At 39.4% G+C, this 19,605-nt stretch overlaps 2 protein-coding genes across 2 annotated transcripts; both read right to left on the bottom strand.

Moving 5' to 3' along the window:
• Positions 1-2,620: 2,620 nt before the first annotated feature.
• LOC145479596 (uncharacterized) lies at positions 2,621-11,870 on the bottom strand. Its single transcript, XM_081458002.1, has 2 exons — positions 11,798-11,870; positions 2,621-9,112 (listed from the first exon to the last, which is right to left on the bottom strand). Exon 2 carries the CDS (start codon positions 9,078-9,080, stop codon positions 4,992-4,994), a length of 4,089 nt encoding a protein of 1,362 aa, XP_081314128.1. The 5' UTR covers positions 9,081-9,112; positions 11,798-11,870; the 3' UTR covers positions 2,621-4,991.
• Positions 10,406-19,590, bottom strand: LOC145479598 (uncharacterized). Its single transcript, XM_081458004.1, has 5 exons — positions 19,426-19,590; positions 17,643-17,703; positions 16,838-17,091; positions 15,296-15,427; positions 10,406-14,157 (listed from the first exon to the last, which is right to left on the bottom strand). The coding sequence occupies exons 2-5, from the start codon at positions 17,653-17,655 to the stop codon at positions 13,999-14,001; spliced, it is 558 nt and encodes a 185-aa protein (XP_081314130.1). The 5' UTR covers positions 17,656-17,703; positions 19,426-19,590; the 3' UTR covers positions 10,406-13,998.
• Between the last annotated feature and the right edge of the window lie 15 nt (positions 19,591-19,605).

Raw genomic sequence — 19,605 nt, 5'->3', positions numbered from 1 at the left:
GGCTATTGTTTATTTATTCTTGTCTCCATAGATGCCGTCTTTAATATGAATCTATCAGTAAATTTATTTCTTATTTTCATCCTGATTACTCAAATTTCAAGCATGCCACCGTTTTCAACGTAAAAGCCGTCTGAATACTCCCTCGTATAATTTCAATATAATTTTTTCAATATAATTTTTTCGAGATCGTTTACATCTATATTTAGTGAGAATTGCTGTGTTTGGGCAAGTTTTTACTGCGGGATAAAAAATAACTACGACCAAAAATAAGCTGGGCGATTCCACACACTAAACCGTCTAGTCGTCATTTCTTATTTATCGCTTTTCTTTCCGGAAATCTACGCTTTATTAATTAAGGAGAACAAATGAAAACAAGGTGCTACCTTGTGCATTACGGACAATGCATTGAAAGCTATTATCATGTACAATTTGTATGATTGCTTCTGAAGGACCATAACATGGTCTTTTTAGTACATTACTGCAAACTTTTCAATCAAAACAGAGTTTGTTGTACATAGTGGGACACACAGTGATTTCAATTCGTTAAAAGAATTAAGTGGAAATTACACGCAAGGCGCAAAGGACTCAACAACATTTTTGCTATCAAGAACTTCTTCCTAAAGGTCAGAATATGCTAACTCGATGACATCTCTCCCCTGAGCCTTGGCAATACCCAACATGAATACTGCATAGCAATAAAATAATTACACAAAATAATTACATAACAGAAAGAATAGCTTCCCAAAATGAAAAAAAAGTCGATTGGCGTTTTACGGTCACACCCTATTACCCTAGTGGGCCTAAAAAATACACCGATAAATTTTACAGCTCAAAACTCCCGATGTTTAGTTTTAATTTTAATTTTTTAAAATTATTTATTCGCTTTTTCATTTTACTTTGATAGTATTCTATAATAAAACGCGGGGAAGGGGAAACAGTTAAAATTTGAAAATCCTACCGATTTTTAATGTAAATCAAGGCATTTTTTTGTTAATAGGCCACATTCGATATATCAATATTCTAATGTGGCTCCGGGGCTTTCAGAACAAAGTTGGCTGTGTTTTTTTTTTTGGAATTTAAGTCTTTTTTGGGAGCTGAGGGAAAAAAAAATAAAAATTTGCAATTTTGTCCTGAATGCCTCTGAACCATGGGAGAGTTTTAAAATATCGAACGTAGCCTATTCTTAATGTGGAATAACATTATGCAGGAAGGACTAAATAGCGTGCTTTTTTCGCGAATGTTTTTTGCATTGTAAGCTTTTAACGAAATATTCTGCTTGAAAAACACATATTTCTCGTGATTGAAATGAATTTTATTGTGCGGACTTTCTTTGCCTGTCTATCAGTCACAGGGTTTAGTCCAGTCCTTGAACACTGGCTTCCCCGCCCCAAAGGGGTTGAACCCAGGCGGGAGTAAAGCAAGTCCAGCATAACTTGCATGCGCATGCTCAGAACGAACCAATCAGAGCGTGGTGTTGACGCGCGCGCAAGTTCAAATGAAGAATTTGCCCTTTGCAGAATACGATCACATGGTATTTTTACAATAACTGTCTAATTTCTCACGCGCTGATTGGCTCATGTTTATCATCAATAGGAGCACAGACGGATAAAATTTTAATTTATGCAAGCTTTCAAGTTCAACTTTCAGCTGTCAAACTGTCAACTTTTTTAACCAATGAGACTTTATGGACTTTTTTAAGTAGCCAATCAAAAAGCGAGAAAAGCTATTGACAATGTTCGCGTCAGTTTACTGCGGAACTACAGCCACTCTGACAATGTTATGAGGCAATTTATCATCAATAAGAGGACAGACGCAGAAAAAACTGACGGCAGTTTGTTAAAATGATGGATAGATGGTATAATGATGGATGTTTTGGATTTCTTAGTACGCAGTTTACCATCCAGCAAAGGGCCTATTCAACATGTTTACTCGCGTAACCAAGAACAGTACTTAAATGCAAGAAACGTTGTCCCGAATTACGTAAAAATCTAATTAATAGATCGGTTTTCAATTGAGTGTCGAAAATCCAAAATCAAAGTAATCACTGTAGCCAATCACAAAGGACACAGACAATACAGTGAGCGTGGCAAAACAAGTGAGAGCGAGTAAGGATTGGTTTTGGTTTTACTTCTGCTTAGATCAAAAGGTGGCGCGAGTTTAGTTTTTGTTTAGTCCTGTAGCGTAGTTGATGAAAATCTAATTACTTTTCGACACTCAGATGAAAACAGCTCTAACGAACATGTACTAAAACCAGGAGCATCGGAAAAGTTCAAAACACTCTCAGACATTTCAACCTAACCACACGACTCACCGATAACAGATTTACTGTCAAGTACTTGATGTCGTAATTCCCGTGTGAAGTATTCATCAATCGAGAGAGTGATTTGAACTCCAGCAAGTAAGTACAAATAACGAGCTTTCCATCATGAATTACGCAATTCGAAGGTAGCAGTGAATGATTCTCTTTTGGCCCTAAGTTTTTAATCAAGGTTAAACTCTTTCAAGGGTGTTTTGGTGTTCCTGCTTGTACTTAATTCATGGCCAATGTACCAGGCGCGCACGCTTCCACGAGTTCTTCTATAGATGGTTTTTCTCTTTTTTTTTTTTGGAGGGGAAGGGGGGCGGGGGGAAAGATGGCGGCGTTCTGAGCATACGCATGCAAGTTATCCCGGACTTTTTTTTCTTCAACCTGGGTTCAAACCCTTATTTAGAGTGCGCGGAGAACAGAGATTTCAGGGACTGGACTATCACAGGGTTACGCCCAGCAAAAATAAAATGTTTGTACCCATTGTAGCCTGCGAACAGGCTCCCGTTTGGTTTTAGAGCGAGCTAGCCGAGTGTAGTATAGGGCGAGCGGGATGAGCCGAGAGCGGTCTGGTGACGAGGGAGTGCACGGGGGAGCCTGTAGACATTCCATTGATGCCGCGGTTCCATGATACCAGCTCCTGGTATCAAGATCTGATTGGTCGGATCGATGACAGATCTTGACAACTGCATGTAAATTTGCATAATTCTTGCCGCGACCGACAAAGAAGGCTTCTGCGCGCAATGTACAGTTCACTGACGTGGAATTCGAGGTAGCTTTTAGCAATTCTTTGCAACATTTTCATCACATCTCTGGTTTGAAACATGAGCAGAAGCTATGCCTGGAAACTGTGGCACAGAAGCGCGATGTTTTCGGTATTCTACCTACTGGTTTCGGGAAGAGTATTATTTTTCAATTGCTGCCGTGTCTACTGAAAGACTTGTGGAAACTACAAAGTGCTTATGTCTTAGTTGTGACGCCTTTAGTTTCTATAATGAAAGACCAGGTTGAAGAGTTGACACGTCTAGGTCTGAGAGCGTTTGCCATCGGCTTAGGAGACGAAAAAGGAGAGAAAGAACTGTTCGCCGGTGGATTTGAACCAAAGTTTCGCACTTATTGTGTAGGCACTCGTCGAAATGAGGAACGGCTCTTACTGCAACGTCAGACAGATCGATCAAGAAGAGCGCTCCATGTGAAGCGCTACCCTCCTGAAAGCTATGCTTCTTGATCTCTTCCAACAAACAAATCAGTAGTTCAGTTTCTCTGGTTTGTTCCGTCCATGACACAACCTTCGCATCGAAGTCGTCGCCAAATTTCTCCTGCATGCGAATAGTTGACTTTTGAGACATAGAAATAGACAAGTGATGACACCTTTGCAATGTCGCCGCTTTCACGCCGCCATGCAACAACAACAGACCATTTCTGTAGTGAAAGGCGCTTAGCTTCTGGTTGTACTGTTTAAGGCAAATACAGGCAGCAGCACAAAGAGCATACCTCGTTTCAGGTTTCTCATCAAAGGCGTTTGGTCCGCGGAGAATACTTTTTCCGACTGATTTCGGTTTACCAGACTTACAAACCGCGGCCAGGAAGCAAATTAAATGCGGTAGAATACTATAAAAAGCCGATATATCAGCGCGGGAAAAACCATCAATTTTGACAGGTTTAATTACCTACTTGACTGATTTCTAACAGGCTAATCACCAAGGGGCGGAACGGCGTATCAAAAACAATGTCTACAGGCTCCCCCGCGTCCCACTCGCTTCGCTCGCGGATTCACGCTCCGACTCCCACTCGCTTCGCCCACGGAATCACGCTTTCGCTCGCCGAATTTTTTTCCGCCCTCGCTGGGAGCCTGTTCGCAGGCTATACCCATTGATGCACCAGGGAGCAGATTGGCGCTTTCAGGGTAAAGCCCTGGCCAAACGGACTCCCAAGTAGAAGCAAGTTGAAAACGTGGGTCTACTTGCGAGTCCGTTTGGCCAGGGCTTAATACCCAAGAACACAACATAATGACGTTGGACACGGCTTCCATTCGGTCCGCTTGATCCGGAGTCCAGGTGGTTCAGGAAGCCATATAGTTGCCATGAAAACGTCCTAGTCACGAAGCTTCTCGATGTTTAATTATTAGGCATAAGTATTATTGAAGTCATATTTTATCTGTTGTCCCACCAGACTTAATAAGTTCAACACTATTTTTGATCAAAATCCTCATAAAACAAAGTTATTATTGCGGCTAAATACTAAAAATAGGGCTAATTAAAGAGACTATCGAATAGTACAATATTTGAAATAACTCAATCAATACTCTCAGGTAAAAAGGGAATACACTAATTTGATATTATGTGATGTTTTCTGTCCCTACGAGTAATATTCTTTACAGACCACTATGAGATACATCATTCGCTTCGTCATCTAAAATGACATACTTTTTTCGCAGTAAAAATCCTTGTCCAAAGTACATTGGAGGTTTTTCTGACAACCATCCGGAATCAAGCCATAGCTTGGACGTATGTACGTCACGTTCCCTGATTCTTAACGTTAAAAGCTGCTAGGAAATAATCGAAGGTAGCGAGCACGTTCTTTAATAGCTTGAGTGTTACATTACGGTAATAACCTTCCAAAAAGGCGTTAACTGACGACAAGGCTAGCGATTGCTCTTACTTTCCAACTCGGCTCAGATTCCGCCCTACAGTAACGAACAGCACTTGCACTGAGGAGAAGAAGGTCCACTTGCCTTTCCTTTCTTCTGTTCGTTTTCGTGATCACCTTTCTCCTCCTCAGGCGCCAACAATAACAGCACGGGCAACGATTCGCCGGAGCGATCTTCCTTTTCCACGGAATCACCAACGGCAACATTAGCCTCACCCGGAGAGTCTGCAATAAGCTTTTTCTCGTCCGCCACGTCTTCATAAGGTTCTGTCTCAGACGGAGTAGCAACTGACACTTGTGGTTTGTTAATGGGCGTCCAGTCCTTCTTTCGGGAGTTGTCTACAAACGTAAACTGCTCCTGAGACTCCAGAATTCCACGATCCTCCGACGCAGCCAAAGGTGCCGAACCATCATTCTCTTTTTCTGGGAGTACTTCGGGAGCCGAGAGCCTCTTTCTAAGCACGTGACGCAAAAGCTCCTCGTCATCATCCCTGCCGTGTTGATTGAGTTTGGTGAAGGATGTTGATGCGCACGCTTCTTCTGTAGTACTCGTGTTTGAGTACTCCACTGTTTTCTTTTCATACGTTGTCTGTACCACATTGGTTTCCATCTCCTGCGTGGTTTCGTCGCCAGTTCTTTGATTAATGGTGACTGTAGAAATGACTTCTGTTTTAGTGATGACTTCACTGCGCTTCGATTCTTTTACTTCGTTACCTTTCAATTCAGGTACCTGAACTTCATCGTCAAGAATTTCTGTTTCACGGACCTGATTCCCCTCTACTTTAACCTCCACGGTCGTGTCGTCTGGCTTTTCGTCTTCTGTTTCCACCGTCTGTAGTAGTTCATAGTGAAATTCAGGAGCCTTTCTCTCCACAGCAGAAGCGACAGCTTCTTGTACAGAATCCTCAACTTCCTTCACTTTCTCTACTTCAGGTATGTCTAATACATGTACTGACGATGGTTCTTCCTCGGCAACGGATTCGTTTTCTTGGCTGTTATCGATAGGTGTCTTCTCTACCACAATTGGAGGAGTTTCTTCAACCGGTTTCCCTACTTCAGGACCTTTCTCGTGATCAATCACAACCTCTAAGTGAAGTGATGCAGGTTGCTTTTCTACGACAAGGGGGGATTCTTCTGTTATCGTCTCACTTGTATCAGTTTTCGTTTCCTCTTCTCTTTCACGTTTCGTGGCAGCTGGTTCATATTCCACCTCCACAGACTTAGTATCAACGTTTTTATCCTCTACCTTTTCTTCCAACATGGGGTGGTAATGGAATAATCTAGGCTCTGTTTCCCCTGCAACGGCGGAAACTTCTTCTCTTGGTTCTTGGACTTCATTGCTTCCTTCTTCGTTAAATACTTGCTCCATGCGAAGCGACACAGGCCTTTTTTCTATGATCTCCTGAGGAACTTCTTCTATAGGTTCTTTAACCTCTTCTTTGGGTTTAAACACAGCCTCCATGTGAAGTGATGCAGGTCGCTTTTCTACGACAAGTGGGGATTCTTCCGTTATCGCGTCCATTCCTTCAGTCTCCTTTTCACCTTCGAAATCAAGTTTCATGGTAGCTGGTTCATATTCGACTTCAACAGAGTTACCACCAACGTTCTCATCCTCTCTAGTTTCTTTCAACATGGGATGGTAATCGCACACCTTTGGCTCTGACTCCACAGCAACGGCGCAAGCTTCTTCTATTGGTTCCTGTACTTCAACGCTTCCTTCTTCATTAAACATTTGCTCCATATGAAGTGACACAGGTCTTTTTTCGATGATCTCGATAGAAGCTTCTTCGATTGGTTCTTTAACCTCTCCTTCTTCCTTGTGCACAAACACAGTCTCCAAGTGAAGTGATGCAGGTCGCTTTTCTACGACAAACGGAGATTCTTCTGCTATCACCTTCTTTGTTTCAGACACCGTCTCTTCTTGGTTTTCAAGTGTCGTGGCAGCTGGTTCATATTCGACTTCTACACAGTTACCATGAACGTTCTCATCCTCTACAGTTTCTTCCAACATGGGATGGTAGTCGCATACTTCTTCTTCTATTGGCTCTTTAGCGTCTTCCTTTTGGTCAAACGCAGCTTCGATGTGACGCCCCACTGGTCGCTTCTCTACGACAAGTGGAGATTCCTCTGCTACTGTCTCCCTTGGTCCAGTTTCGGTCTTTGTTTCCTCTTTTGTGTCTGCTTTCGAGGCGACTGGTTCATATTCAGCTTCCACAGAATTGCCATGAACGTTTTCATCCTCTGCCCTTTCTTCCAACATGGGGTGGTAGTCGAACAACCTAGGCTCTGACTCTACTGCAACGACGGAAGCTTCTTCTATTGGTTCCTGTACTTCATTATTTCCTTCTTCATTAAACATTAGCTCCATATGAAGCGACACAGGCCTTTTTTCGATGATCTCGTAAGGAGCTTCTTCTACTGGTTTTCTAACTTCCTCGTCTTCCTTGTGGTCAACAACAGCCTTCATGTGAAGTGATACAGGCCTCTTTTCTACGACAAGTGGGGATTCTTCTGTTATTGTCTCCTTCGTTTCAGTGTCCACTTCGTCTTTGTTTCCCGATGTCATGGCAGCTGGTTCATATTCGACTTCTACAGTGTTGCCTTCAACGTTCTCATCTGCTACAGTTTCTTCCAGCATGGGGTGGTAGTCGCATACTCGAGGCTCGAACTCCACAGCAACTGCGGAAGCTTCTTCTATTGGTTCCTGTACTTCATTGTTTCCTTCTTCACTAAATATTTGATCCATATGAAGCGACACAGGCCTTTTTTCGATGATCTCGTGAGGAGTTTCCTCTATTGGTTCTCTACGTTCTTCATCTTCTTTGTGGTCAAACGCAGCCTCCATGTGAAGTGATACAGGCCTCTTTTTCACGACAAGTGGAGATTCTTCTGTTATCGTTTCCTTAGTTTCAGTCTCCATTTCTTCTTCGCTTCTAGGTTTCGTGGCAGCTGATTCATATTCGACTTCCACAGTGTTACCATCAACGTCCTCCTCCTCTTCAGTTTCTTCCAACATGGGATGGTAGTCACACACTCGAGGCTCTGACTCCACAGCAACTGCGGAAGCTTCTTCTATTGGTTCCTGGACTTCAACGCCTCCTTCTCCATTAAATATTTGATCCATATGAAGTAATACAGGTCTTTTATCGATGATCTCGAGGGGAGCCTCTTCTATTGGTGTTCTAACTTCTTCCTCTTCCTTGTGGTCAAATGCAGCCTCCATGTGAAGTGATACAGGCCGCTTTTCTACGACAAGTGGAGATTCTTCTGCTGTCATCTCCACCGTCTGTTCTTCGTTTTCATGTGTCGTGGTAGCTGGTTCATATTCCACTTCTACACAGTTACCATCAACGTTCTCACCTTCTACAGTTTCTTCCAACATGGGGTGGTAGTCGCATACTCGAGGCTCTGACTCCACAGCAACGGCAGAAGCTTCTTCTATTGGTTCCTGGACTCCAAAGCTTCCTTCGTGTAACACTTGTTCCACGTGAAATGACGCGGGTCTCTTTTCTATAACTATAGGAGAGGATTCTTCAATGGGGTCTCCCCGATCTAACGCCTTTTCGTCCTCTGTATGATTGCCTACCCCATTAGAGTTCAGCACCTTTTCACCCTCGTGTGAGTCAGGGACATCCCCAGCTCCTTGCTCTGAGACAGATGTCTCTCCTAGGATTTCTTCTTCCTCGTTGCCTTCTGCAACACCCGAATCAAAAGTCAGTTCCATCTGTAAGGACACAGGAGTCTTTTCCACTGCTATGAGTTCAGATTCTTCAATCAGCTGCTCATCGTCCAGAGCGACTGCTGTGTTTTCAGGCCCTTTCATGGGAAACAAGATAGGAACCTTCTCCATTTCTGCCGCCACAGACTCTTCGACCGACTCCGTACTCTTTACAGGAACGCCGTTGACAATTGTGGACTGCATACGGAGCGAAACCGTTTTCTTTACGACCACAGTAGGTGAATCGTCTCTCAGTTTATTTGTTACTGTGACTTCCACAATGTTTTGCTGTTGTTCGAACGTATTAGCTTGTTCAGAGCCAACTTGACCATTTGTATAGAGAGACAAGTGATTCTCCTCGTGAACCAAAGATGCGTTGCCTTCAGACGCCACGGCTTCTTCTTCCATTGTGGTTTACCAGCGTATTGCTCTTTAATTCTCTAAGGAAAAAAGGAATTTGTCATAAAATAACGTTATCAAGAACGCCTGTTGCAAGAGACTGTACAAAGTGACTTTTAGATGTTTGGTCAAGCCATAGTTACTAGAAAAAAATGGTTATCAAGCCGACAAATTCTTTGAGTGTTTTTGCTCGCTTTTTCAGTTGGCCTTGACCGTGCACAAATGTTAATTGTTTACTTGTGACCGAGAAACCATCCAATTGAAACGTCTCGGATAAGCGATTCATGCATAGTGTACCATCACAAAACAAAGCATTGTACATTGAGGTTTTTGGACCTTCCTACATAAATCTTGTCACGTTGGCTTGCTTCTTTGAAATTTCCCAGGCCTCATAACCATGCAAGCGGTTCCCTATCGTCTTTCTTCTAATTGCTTCTTGAAGCAACAGGTGGAAGTGGAGAAATCCTGGGAGCGAGTTCAGGGTCTCTTATGCTATCTAAAGCTATACCTGAACTTTATTGAAAAAGCGCAGCCCATCAAATTCGATCGCAGATTGTCCGTCTACATATGTATCCGGTAGTAATTGCCTGGAGAGACTAAAGTGAAAAACCTGAGTGCATAGGCAAAAGTTTCTTAAGTTTCCCAGGCTTTTAATATTTAGAGTCAATACTCGAGCGATGAAATTTTTTCTCGCGCGATATAAACTGAGAAATATTTTTTCGACTGGTTTTTAAATCATCGACCGATAGCTAAATATTAAGTTATATTATATTATTATTATTATAGCTACTGATTCTAACATCTCGTGATCTTCACAGGGCTAAATACCTCGACAGGAGCCCGTTGTTTCCAGAATTTTTCAACCGCTTGCTGAAATGACACGTGGCCTTCTTGGTCCTGACCATGAACCCTTGTACAATAATCATGACCACTTATGCCCAATTCATAGGATCTGAACACAGTTTTCATTCAACTTTTGCTCGTTGAAATGGAAAATTTTTAATAATGGTAAATCAATAAATAGTTTGGGTAAATACAAAATGTTTACGGGTTTCCTTTTGTCCTATGCACCACTGGAGGAGAAAGGATCTTCGTTCAGGCTCTTATTTTAGCACAATTCTCTTCAATATAAATATCCTGTCGCAGGTTTATTGTGGAAGGTTGAATTTTAGGATAATTATGAGGAAGTTTTGGAAGAGCAAAAAGGGATGGAGGATAACTGGATATGAAATATTAAAACAGGGAGAATAGTCCTAAGAAATTCATCTTGATTATCACGCCATAAAATACTCCGTGTTCTCATGCATGTTCGTCGCGGCCTATTTCGAGGTAAATCCGTTTTTTTTTTCTTTTTCCTATTTTTCCTCCGTTGATGGTAATCAAATTTCATATAAAATATAGCATAGATCATACGAAGAATGAAATATAGATCATGCGAACAATGTTAGCGCTAGCGTGACGGAAATTACAATAACCCTATAATGGAACTGAACAATGTAAACATGAACAAAAGAAGGTAAGATGAAAGTAGCGTAAAATCTAATTACTCGAAAGCCGGCTGATCCGTAGACTTAAAAATAATTTAATCGACCTAGACAAGTTGCATTAATCGTCAGCATCGTATCAAGGCTACGTACAGTTCGATGCATAGTGGATGCGAAGAACACATCCAGACATTTATTAGGAAGAGAGAAAGTCTTGTTAATTAAATCTATTTTAAAACAAAATTACTGTCTCACAAATCAACACAAACAAAAGCTAACTAAACAGCGTAGCAAAATGAACTACGACTCGATGAAAGCTGGAAAGCTGTGAGTGAATCGCTGAAATAAACATTGCGCTGGAAAAAGGAATGATGCACATATTAAACAAAATAAATATTTAAGTAATAAGTGTATAAACCACTTGTGCATGATTTCTATGTTAAGAATGAAGAAAATGAACAGAAGCTCAGAAATGCCGCACGGACATTTACTTACCCCTAAGAAACAAGCAGTATTATTTCATAGCGAAAAGGTCAGTGAATTTTGCGAATGATTTGTTTTCAAAAAATATTTTTTCAGCATCCTCCTCTGAAAGTTGAAAATTCTATCATATGTTATATTTTAAACAATACGGTTAAACTCTACGCGCAAATTTGGGTACCTTTGCTTCTATTCGATCCGATCGGTAGCGACACATACGCCATAAGCGATAAATTTTCATGGTCATCTGTCAGATGGTCTGAATAAAAAATTTAGCTTTTCATAAAACTTCTGGCTCTAAAATATGGCGAACAAATGTCTCAATAAAGCCGAGACTACTGAACAGACAAACAACTTTAAATCGGATCTCTGGCCATCGACCGTTCTGGAATGAGAAATTGATTCCTTCCGAAAATTCTGTCTTTATGTAAAGAAATACGGTATGGCTTGCATTCATATAGCCTGAAAGCTGTTCCTGTCAACAGAACAAGCGATAACAAAGTAACTTCCTGTTCTTAAATGCTACATGTAAAACGAACAACTAGTAGAACTTCAAGATGTTATTTTGACTGCGCGTATCGAACACACCCGCAATGTGGTAACTAGAGCTTTCCACGGGAATATGTTCTCGAAAACGTCTCTTTACTTTGAATATAAACACTGAGAACACACAATGAAGGTTTCCGAATAATAATAAAAAAAAACCTGTCGGGTGTCTTGTGAACATAAACATCTACTTGATCAAATTTTCAAGCCACTCACCTTTTAGTAGAGGTCTCAGCGTAAGTCTACGATCCGCGAAGAAATAAACAAACTAATGTTCGCAGTACGTCGCCTAAAAACTGAAATATGATGATGTGTTTTCGATGCCCCAAAAAGATAATGATTCTTCGAATTTCAGCATTCACCAAAAGTCATTTGCTCTTTAACGTGGAATCCTCATTTTGCCGGCCGCAGCTATAATTTTCTCAGCAGGGTAAACATATATAGTTTCCGCTACAAGTCAATTCTCAACATATTTTTAAAATTCCATTTCAATATTGACAGTATTCATGTCTCTAACAAGATTACCGCACGCGGTTAATGTTTCGCGCGTGGTCTGGCGTGACGAATCGAATCGATCCTGCGCGCGCGTGGAACGAAGATGTTGTGCTTGTCACGCAACCTCACCTAAACGAGGGAGAAGCTAAACTTTCACATTCATGCAATAAAAGTCTACACATCAACTGTCTTGTTATAAATGTATTTTTATACGCCTTATCTGACTTCCATGAAAATTCCCCCCTTCCCCAGTGACTCCCATATAAACAGGACAGGGGTCCTCAACTGAAATGTTGAAAAAATAGGTAGCAAGATCCTGATTTGTGGGTGTGGCTTGAAATTTTTTTTTTTCACCCTCAAGATGTACCACAGATTTATCTAGGATGTAAATTTAACAGTGATAAAGACAATTGTTTCTAAACACCTTCTACTCATAAAAGTTGATTGCCAAATATCTCCTCTCATATTCTTTTCTGCTCATATCCTAAAAGGTCCTGCGAAACCTCCTGCTGTGAACCTTTTGAGGCTGAACACCTAAGAGGTACCAAACCACTCTTTTAATCCCTAAAAGGTATGATGAGCAACCCATCTTTTTTATATGGGAGACCCCCAGGGGAAAATTCAGCATTATAATTTACGAGTAATCACACGCACAATTTACACCTGACCCAACCCGGTAAAGGGGAACAAAAACCAGTTTTTTTTCTTCACAAAATAATCTCTGCTGAACCGAATAACGCGAGCACCCAGTTGTCATGCCATCATGGTGTGAATGTAGCTGTTTAACAAATTAATGGTAAAGCTGTGACCTCGTTCCAGTCTTGAAGACTGGAATTCATCAATCAACTGGTACTCGTTCCCCTGACTGAAACGTTTGCTAGAGATAGTATTTATCACTACTGCAACAAAACCAATGGTATTAACCACAAGCACAATAAAGGTGAAGAAATTCTACCTACATTTATAGCTGTAGCAATAATTAAGTTTGAAATTTTTTTAAGTCTATTCACAAACAAAACTCACTCACTCACTCACTCATCCTCCTTGCTCTTGTGAGTAGAGCATAAGGCTATGCAAATAAACAAAACTAAAATATTTTAAATCATGAAGACTAGAAACACATACAAAATGTGTTAATATTATTGGCTGAGGGCTCAAGTTTGAATGATTAACAATAACCTGCATGCCCACCTTCTACATTTACCAACAAAAAAGTCCAACATTGTACTAAAGATTAAGTTTCCATAAGAAAACAATGACAAAACATAAACCACAACTGAAAAGCTAGCCAGTATTGTATCTGTTTTGCAAAACACCTTCTAAATTAGGGTTTACAGATCACGTCAGGTCTCGACTTTTTTGTTGTCAATCTTCAGAGTTGCTTTTGACAATAAAAATATCATGAAAAAATTGGAGAAAAAATTATAAAATATAACAGTCATGCTTTTTCCCTTGAAACAAATGTTTCCACTAAATAAGACTACAGGTACATCACACCATCCTACTTAAATATATAAGTTAAAATTTACACACCATAAATTATTAAATAACTTGATTAGCCCATATTTTCGAACAAACTGCCTCAGTTGATCTAACTAACAAAATAATGAAAAAATATGTGAATTTGATTCCAAATTAAAACTACTTCACTCTATTTTTCATATTCCGAAATTTTGTTCACCACCAGAACTGACATGTAGCAAATAACATGTCTGCCAGCCAAAGGTTTGAAAAAATTTTGCAATGCATTTAACTACCTCACATAAATTGAAATAACTACATAATTAGCATTTGAAGTTCAACCAAAACCACAAATTGTAGCTAGCTAAGATAATGAAAAAATATTAAATACTAGTTATCATTAGATTTGCACTTTTGATGACAGTTTGTACTTGTTGACTCAGTGAGAGGCTTGACTTAAATTAGTGGACACTCAGAAAAGCGAAAATCATAACTATTGCAATGATGTACATGACAAAAAATGTAATTCCAAGACCAATAGCCATATAAGCAAAATTCCGTGCTGAGTTTGAAGCAATTGTGGCAGCATTGTAGTCACCTCGGGCCACGGAGTTCCGAACCTAAAAACAATTTAATGACAAATTATGACTTCTTGCTGAATGACATGCTATTACATGAAAGGAATACTTCATGTGTACATAGATGTATAGCTTAACACACCTTGCATGCACTGCTTGAAAGTATATAATCACAACTGTTTGTAAATTACTAGGTAATCTTATTATACACTTTAAACCCTTTTCAACACTTATTTGGTTTACAGTGCAACTATATACAGACCAAGCCACCTAGAAAACTAGTTAACCAATCAAAACATAAACTGAGAAAAATGAATGAACTGGTACACTGTAACTTCTCATGACAGCAAGTAAGGACCTGTTTGATGTGAAAACATTTTAACGCTATTGACTCCTTGAACTGCCCTAATACAGTGTACAATGTCACTCTGAGCTTAGATATTTAGTCTTTGACAGCGAATTATCATATTTATGTAATTATAACTCTCGCCTGAAAAATTTAGCTTAAAAACTCATTTGTCACTGACAGCTAAATCAAAACTGTTGAAAAGTGTACAAAATTTAGGATCAAAACTAACCAATCAGCAAACGGCAAAGTTTTCTGAGAGGTTTGCAACTCTTTGCACTTTGTTGGGTTTTCAATTTTGTTAAAGTGCTACTGCAATGATATTTACACTTTTTTTAAATTCTGTATATATGCTTCAGAGTCCCCTTAAATTTTCAAAAATTTAAGGTGGCTTTGGACCCCATGTATAGATGTTTTTAAAACTTTGCCAAAAGTTGCGTCTTATCGTGCTTATTAAAATTTGATAATACAAAAAAAATTCACCATGCCGTTTTTGAATTATAAGCCTCTCAAGCTGTAATTAAGGGTGTTTTTAGAAGGTCATACTGTTGCTATGGTAAGGTACTGTGTCACGAAATTGATGACAACGGGCTCACCAATGATTGGGCAGTTTTTTGATACCATGATTGTAGCATCAAGTGATAAAGAGTGGTTATAATGACCCATCCAAATCTAACTGCTGGAAACTGTTTTGAGCCACCTTAATTGGTTTATTCGAGAAAAAGATTGTTAACCTTTAATTACAAGTTCTCTAGTGACATTCTGATTGGTTGGCCCGATTCAAGTAGCTGCACTGCACTGTAAGTGTACCTAATAGTAGCCAAGCTTGCTTACCTCATTAGATTTTAGTATTGCCACAATACCAAGAGGCCAGCAGCAACAAAGGCAGGCAAACCATGCCAAACCCTGATAGTCAGGGGGAGAAGCTTGTGGCACTGGTTGCACCATGTAGGCTGGACCAGGTTGCTGCAAACAATCGAATCAGATGTTATGATCATTATTCACAGTCATTTATGCTCTTAATTATTTCCTTTTTTGTGAACGGCTATCAGAGTGAAACAAAACACAGCTCAAGCGTTACTAATATGTGAGCTAGCAAGGCATGCGAGGCATGTGAGCCAGGATCCCTAAACATAATAAGCTCACTAAGCTAACTTAGGCTAACCAGAGAGCTGTTTAGAATAAATGTAGTGCTAGTTAGGCTAAGAGGTGTGTTATTTAGACTAACCAGCAAGTGAGCCGTATAAGCCAGTAATCCTTACTGGCTCTAAGCTAAGGCTAGTACTGTGAGCTTTTATGTAGTGGCAGAGGTGGTGGTGGTGGTGGGCTATTTAGGTTAACTATATTTTATTATAATAAGTTAATTTGACTGTGCCAAAAAGAATGGCTTGCATGTACACTTGCATGACTTGCTGACTCACACTTCATGCAGACCCAAACACCAACAGATCTCATTAACATGATAATGTATACTGGTATATAGTTTTCATCATTCTTTTTCAAAGACATGGTAGTAAAGTTATATACAGTGTATCATTTCATATTGAATCATATTGTAAACACGGTCTGTACACAAGATCCAAACAACAAAAAGCTCAGAGCCATTTCGGTGCTCAGACATGTTATCCAACCATGCTGTACACAAAATTAGAAAATGGACAATTTACACTGTCTGCAAATTTTAGTTGGACAATGTCAGATGACCGACGTATACATATATGTACATGTATGTGTGTAATTAAAATGCGATTGATCAATTTAGCGAGTTGTACATTCTACTACAGGAAAGCTGCTTGTCGACAAAATGTCTTGTGATGGGCCAATTTTTACTAACATATGGTGAATAAATGTTTATAACTTTTGTTTCCTTTTTCTCTTTTTTCTCTCAACATGTATTTTCTAAGAACATTTTGTTTAATTACATAATTCATGTCTGACTCAACCATTTAAAGCCATTCTGCATGAGTTCAGGAAATGGTTTCTCTCATCTGTCAGATACAAAGATGTACAGTAGAGATGTTCCACATAGTACTAGTTTAAACCTAAGTCTCCTTGATCCATCCCATAAGTTATGGATCCCTGTTTATTTCTCATTGATTTAAAGGCTGCATGCTTTACATGAACTTAAGACCGAAAACTTAGACAACAGACCTCAAACGTTACTTAGTAATATCAGAACTTCCCCTATTTATACAACAACACACTTTTTGTACAAACTGTAATCAAACATTGCAAAAACTAAAATTAAGCTAACAAACTCCACATATTAGATACCATATACCAGTCATAACTGATATAGCTATTAATTATTAATAACATATTAAACAATCAATTCACAAATTATTAAAGTTAAAAGCAGATGAATGCAAAACATACAGCTGTTGAGACCATGAAGCCACCCACAGGAGCACCAAGATACATAGGTTGCCCAGGGTAACCAGGTGGTGCGTGGTAACCAGGTTGCCCAGGGTAACCAGGAGGTTCTGGGTAACCAGGCTGGATTTGTTGAACAGGTTGCCCAGGGTAACCAGACTGCTGAGGGTATGGGGGTGGGGCATCTACCGGATAGCTATAGGCTGGTGGGGGTCCATCATCTGTTTTGTTGTTAGTGGCAGGCTGAGAATCATTGGCTGTTGAAAATGGAAAATAACAATATTTACTAACAAATAAATAAAGGACATTTTTGTTATTTCAATACTGACAGTACTGAGCACATTCTAATTGGCTACAGGGCTCCTTATGTGTTTGTTTTAATCAATATCACAGCATAGCACATTGTACAGTCTGCTTTTACCTTTAGGGGCTCTCACAGTTTTTTTGGCCCTATAGTTTGAGTACTGTGAATCAAGGAGTTTTGGTTGTCAATGGACAAGCCTGCACATGAACCTGCTGGAAATCATGGTATTTACAGTATTCATCAATTTGAAAACAAATAAGATGATGAATACAAAGTCTATCATGATTCCCTGCAGGGGAATCTCATAGAGGGAATTGGGAGTTGGCAGCTATGACGCTGAAAGTGTCAACAACAACAACAACAACATGGTTTATTTGAACTGTAAAATTTCCTTAATTACTAATTAATAAATAAATACAAGTACAAAGAGCAAAGAGAACATTCACTTCTTCCTTCTTGAAAACTTTCCCTGTACTGATTATTGTTCTTGGGCTAATCGCCTACCTTTATCTGCCATTTCTTAAATGACCAAGTCCACTTCACCAGCAATGCCTCCAGATCAGATCTATTTATAATACCAACAATTGAAAATACATGTAGTTGCATTATCTTCAGAAGCCCAAATTGTTCCATGATTTTGTTCCTTTAAATAAGACTTTAAATTACAGTACTTGATGATCTCTGCTGAAAGAAAACTCTATGGAAATCTAGTTAATATGGATGGAGAAATGAAAAGAAGACTTTGTCAGAGTAGGTTCTAAGTAAGGTATGAGGATTGTGAGACACACATGACCACTAAAAAATAACAATACTGAGAGAACTGTGAAATTTGACAAAACCTTTGCCAGACACATTCTTTTTGAAGTACCATTTTTTATCAAGAATATTATTTGGTGAGGAAACTGTGAGAGGCAGAACAGATTTCTATTAATTAAGTAAATGGTGGTCTGATCTTCTCCCTTATTAGACCTTCAAATACCTAACAGAAACCTGTAGCACTCCGGGCAGCACTTAGCTATTTGTCAACTTGAAGAGTTAAAACCGCAAGAATCAGTAATTACGTGACGCTGCTCTTTTGAGTGTTAGGTGTTTGTTAGAGCAACTGTACATGTGAAACTAACTAATAAAAGAAACTTGTATAGGGTCATTCCAATAATTAATCCTGACCAGTATTTTTGTTTCACCCCAGTTTTATGCCTGCAGGTAACATTTCTGGAGTTGAATGCCCAGGATTTTTGTCTTTTTACTACCCAAAGATTTTTTTAGATGTCTCCCCAAATGACTTTTGAAATATTGTAGATTCCCAAAGAGGTTCTGACTTAATTGCTGATGACATTGAAAGATTTCCATGTAAGTTGCTGGACTCAAACATGATATTTGATACTAGACTTTTACTAACTAAGACTTTTTCAAGATGTGTACATAGTTAATGTTTAATAGCAAAATTAGATAATTTATCCACTTTCAGTTTGCCAAACCTGATATGTTACTAGAATTTTAGATGAACTGTACATGTATTTATCATGTATATACTTTGTACAAAGTTTAATTTAATTCAATTTAATTTCTCATGCACGACCCCATAAGCTACTAAGCTTCAATATTTATCATGCTTAAATAAAGGTTGTCTGTCTGTCTGTCTGTCTGTCTGACTATTTTCTAACAAAATGGACACTTCTGCTCGCTTACAATGCGTTATTGTTGGCAAGCATACAGTTTGTAGATTAAGTGGAAAGAAAGTACCGTGGTGTTAATTTACACACTATGGTAATTGTAACAGCTACAGCAACACGGACGACACTATGGCAAAACTTCTTGACGTCTTGTACGAGCTTCAAGTTGTATCCGATACGGACTCATATTAAATGGAGATAGCTGAGGGGAATAGACCCGGCAGTGGTTGCTCGACTCCTATTAGCTAGTTTTTACTGAACGTTCAGTCTTTATGGTAGAAAGAAGCTTGCATTGTTCAAGTCATACAAGAGACTTATTTTATAAACATGGCCAGGCCAACGTCATGCAATTTTGTTTGATCGTATTTTTTAGGATCAACAAGGACTGTAAAAATAAAATCAACTTAGCTTAAGGATGCAGACAAAACACTGAGATTTTGTTGTAAGATTCCTGAATAAATCGTTTATTTCACTTCTTGGTGGATGGAAAATATTGAATCATACGACGTACCAGATGAAATGTAAGAGTAAAGTTCTACATCGCTTGTGTTGATATTTGTAACCAGCATGACTGTGTGCGGACCAAAACAATTAAGACTCTAGACTTCACTTACCAGCATACAACAGGAATGAGTAATGTTCCTCTACTTGCCGTAAGAAGAAAGTTCTTCCACGATGGTTTTAAAATCACCGCAGCACGATTGACACGATTGAAGGAGTTCGAATGATGTCACAGCTGTGAGATACCAATAGTGTTGTGTAAAACAAATGAAGTGTAACAAGAATGCTTTTCG

Source organism: Orbicella franksi, chromosome 2 (assembly GCF_964199315.1).
Source record: "Orbicella franksi chromosome 2, jaOrbFran1.1, whole genome shotgun sequence".
Taxonomy (NCBI): Eukaryota; Metazoa; Cnidaria; class Anthozoa; order Scleractinia; family Merulinidae; genus Orbicella; species Orbicella franksi.
This window is presented reverse-complemented; position numbering and strand designations above follow the sequence as displayed.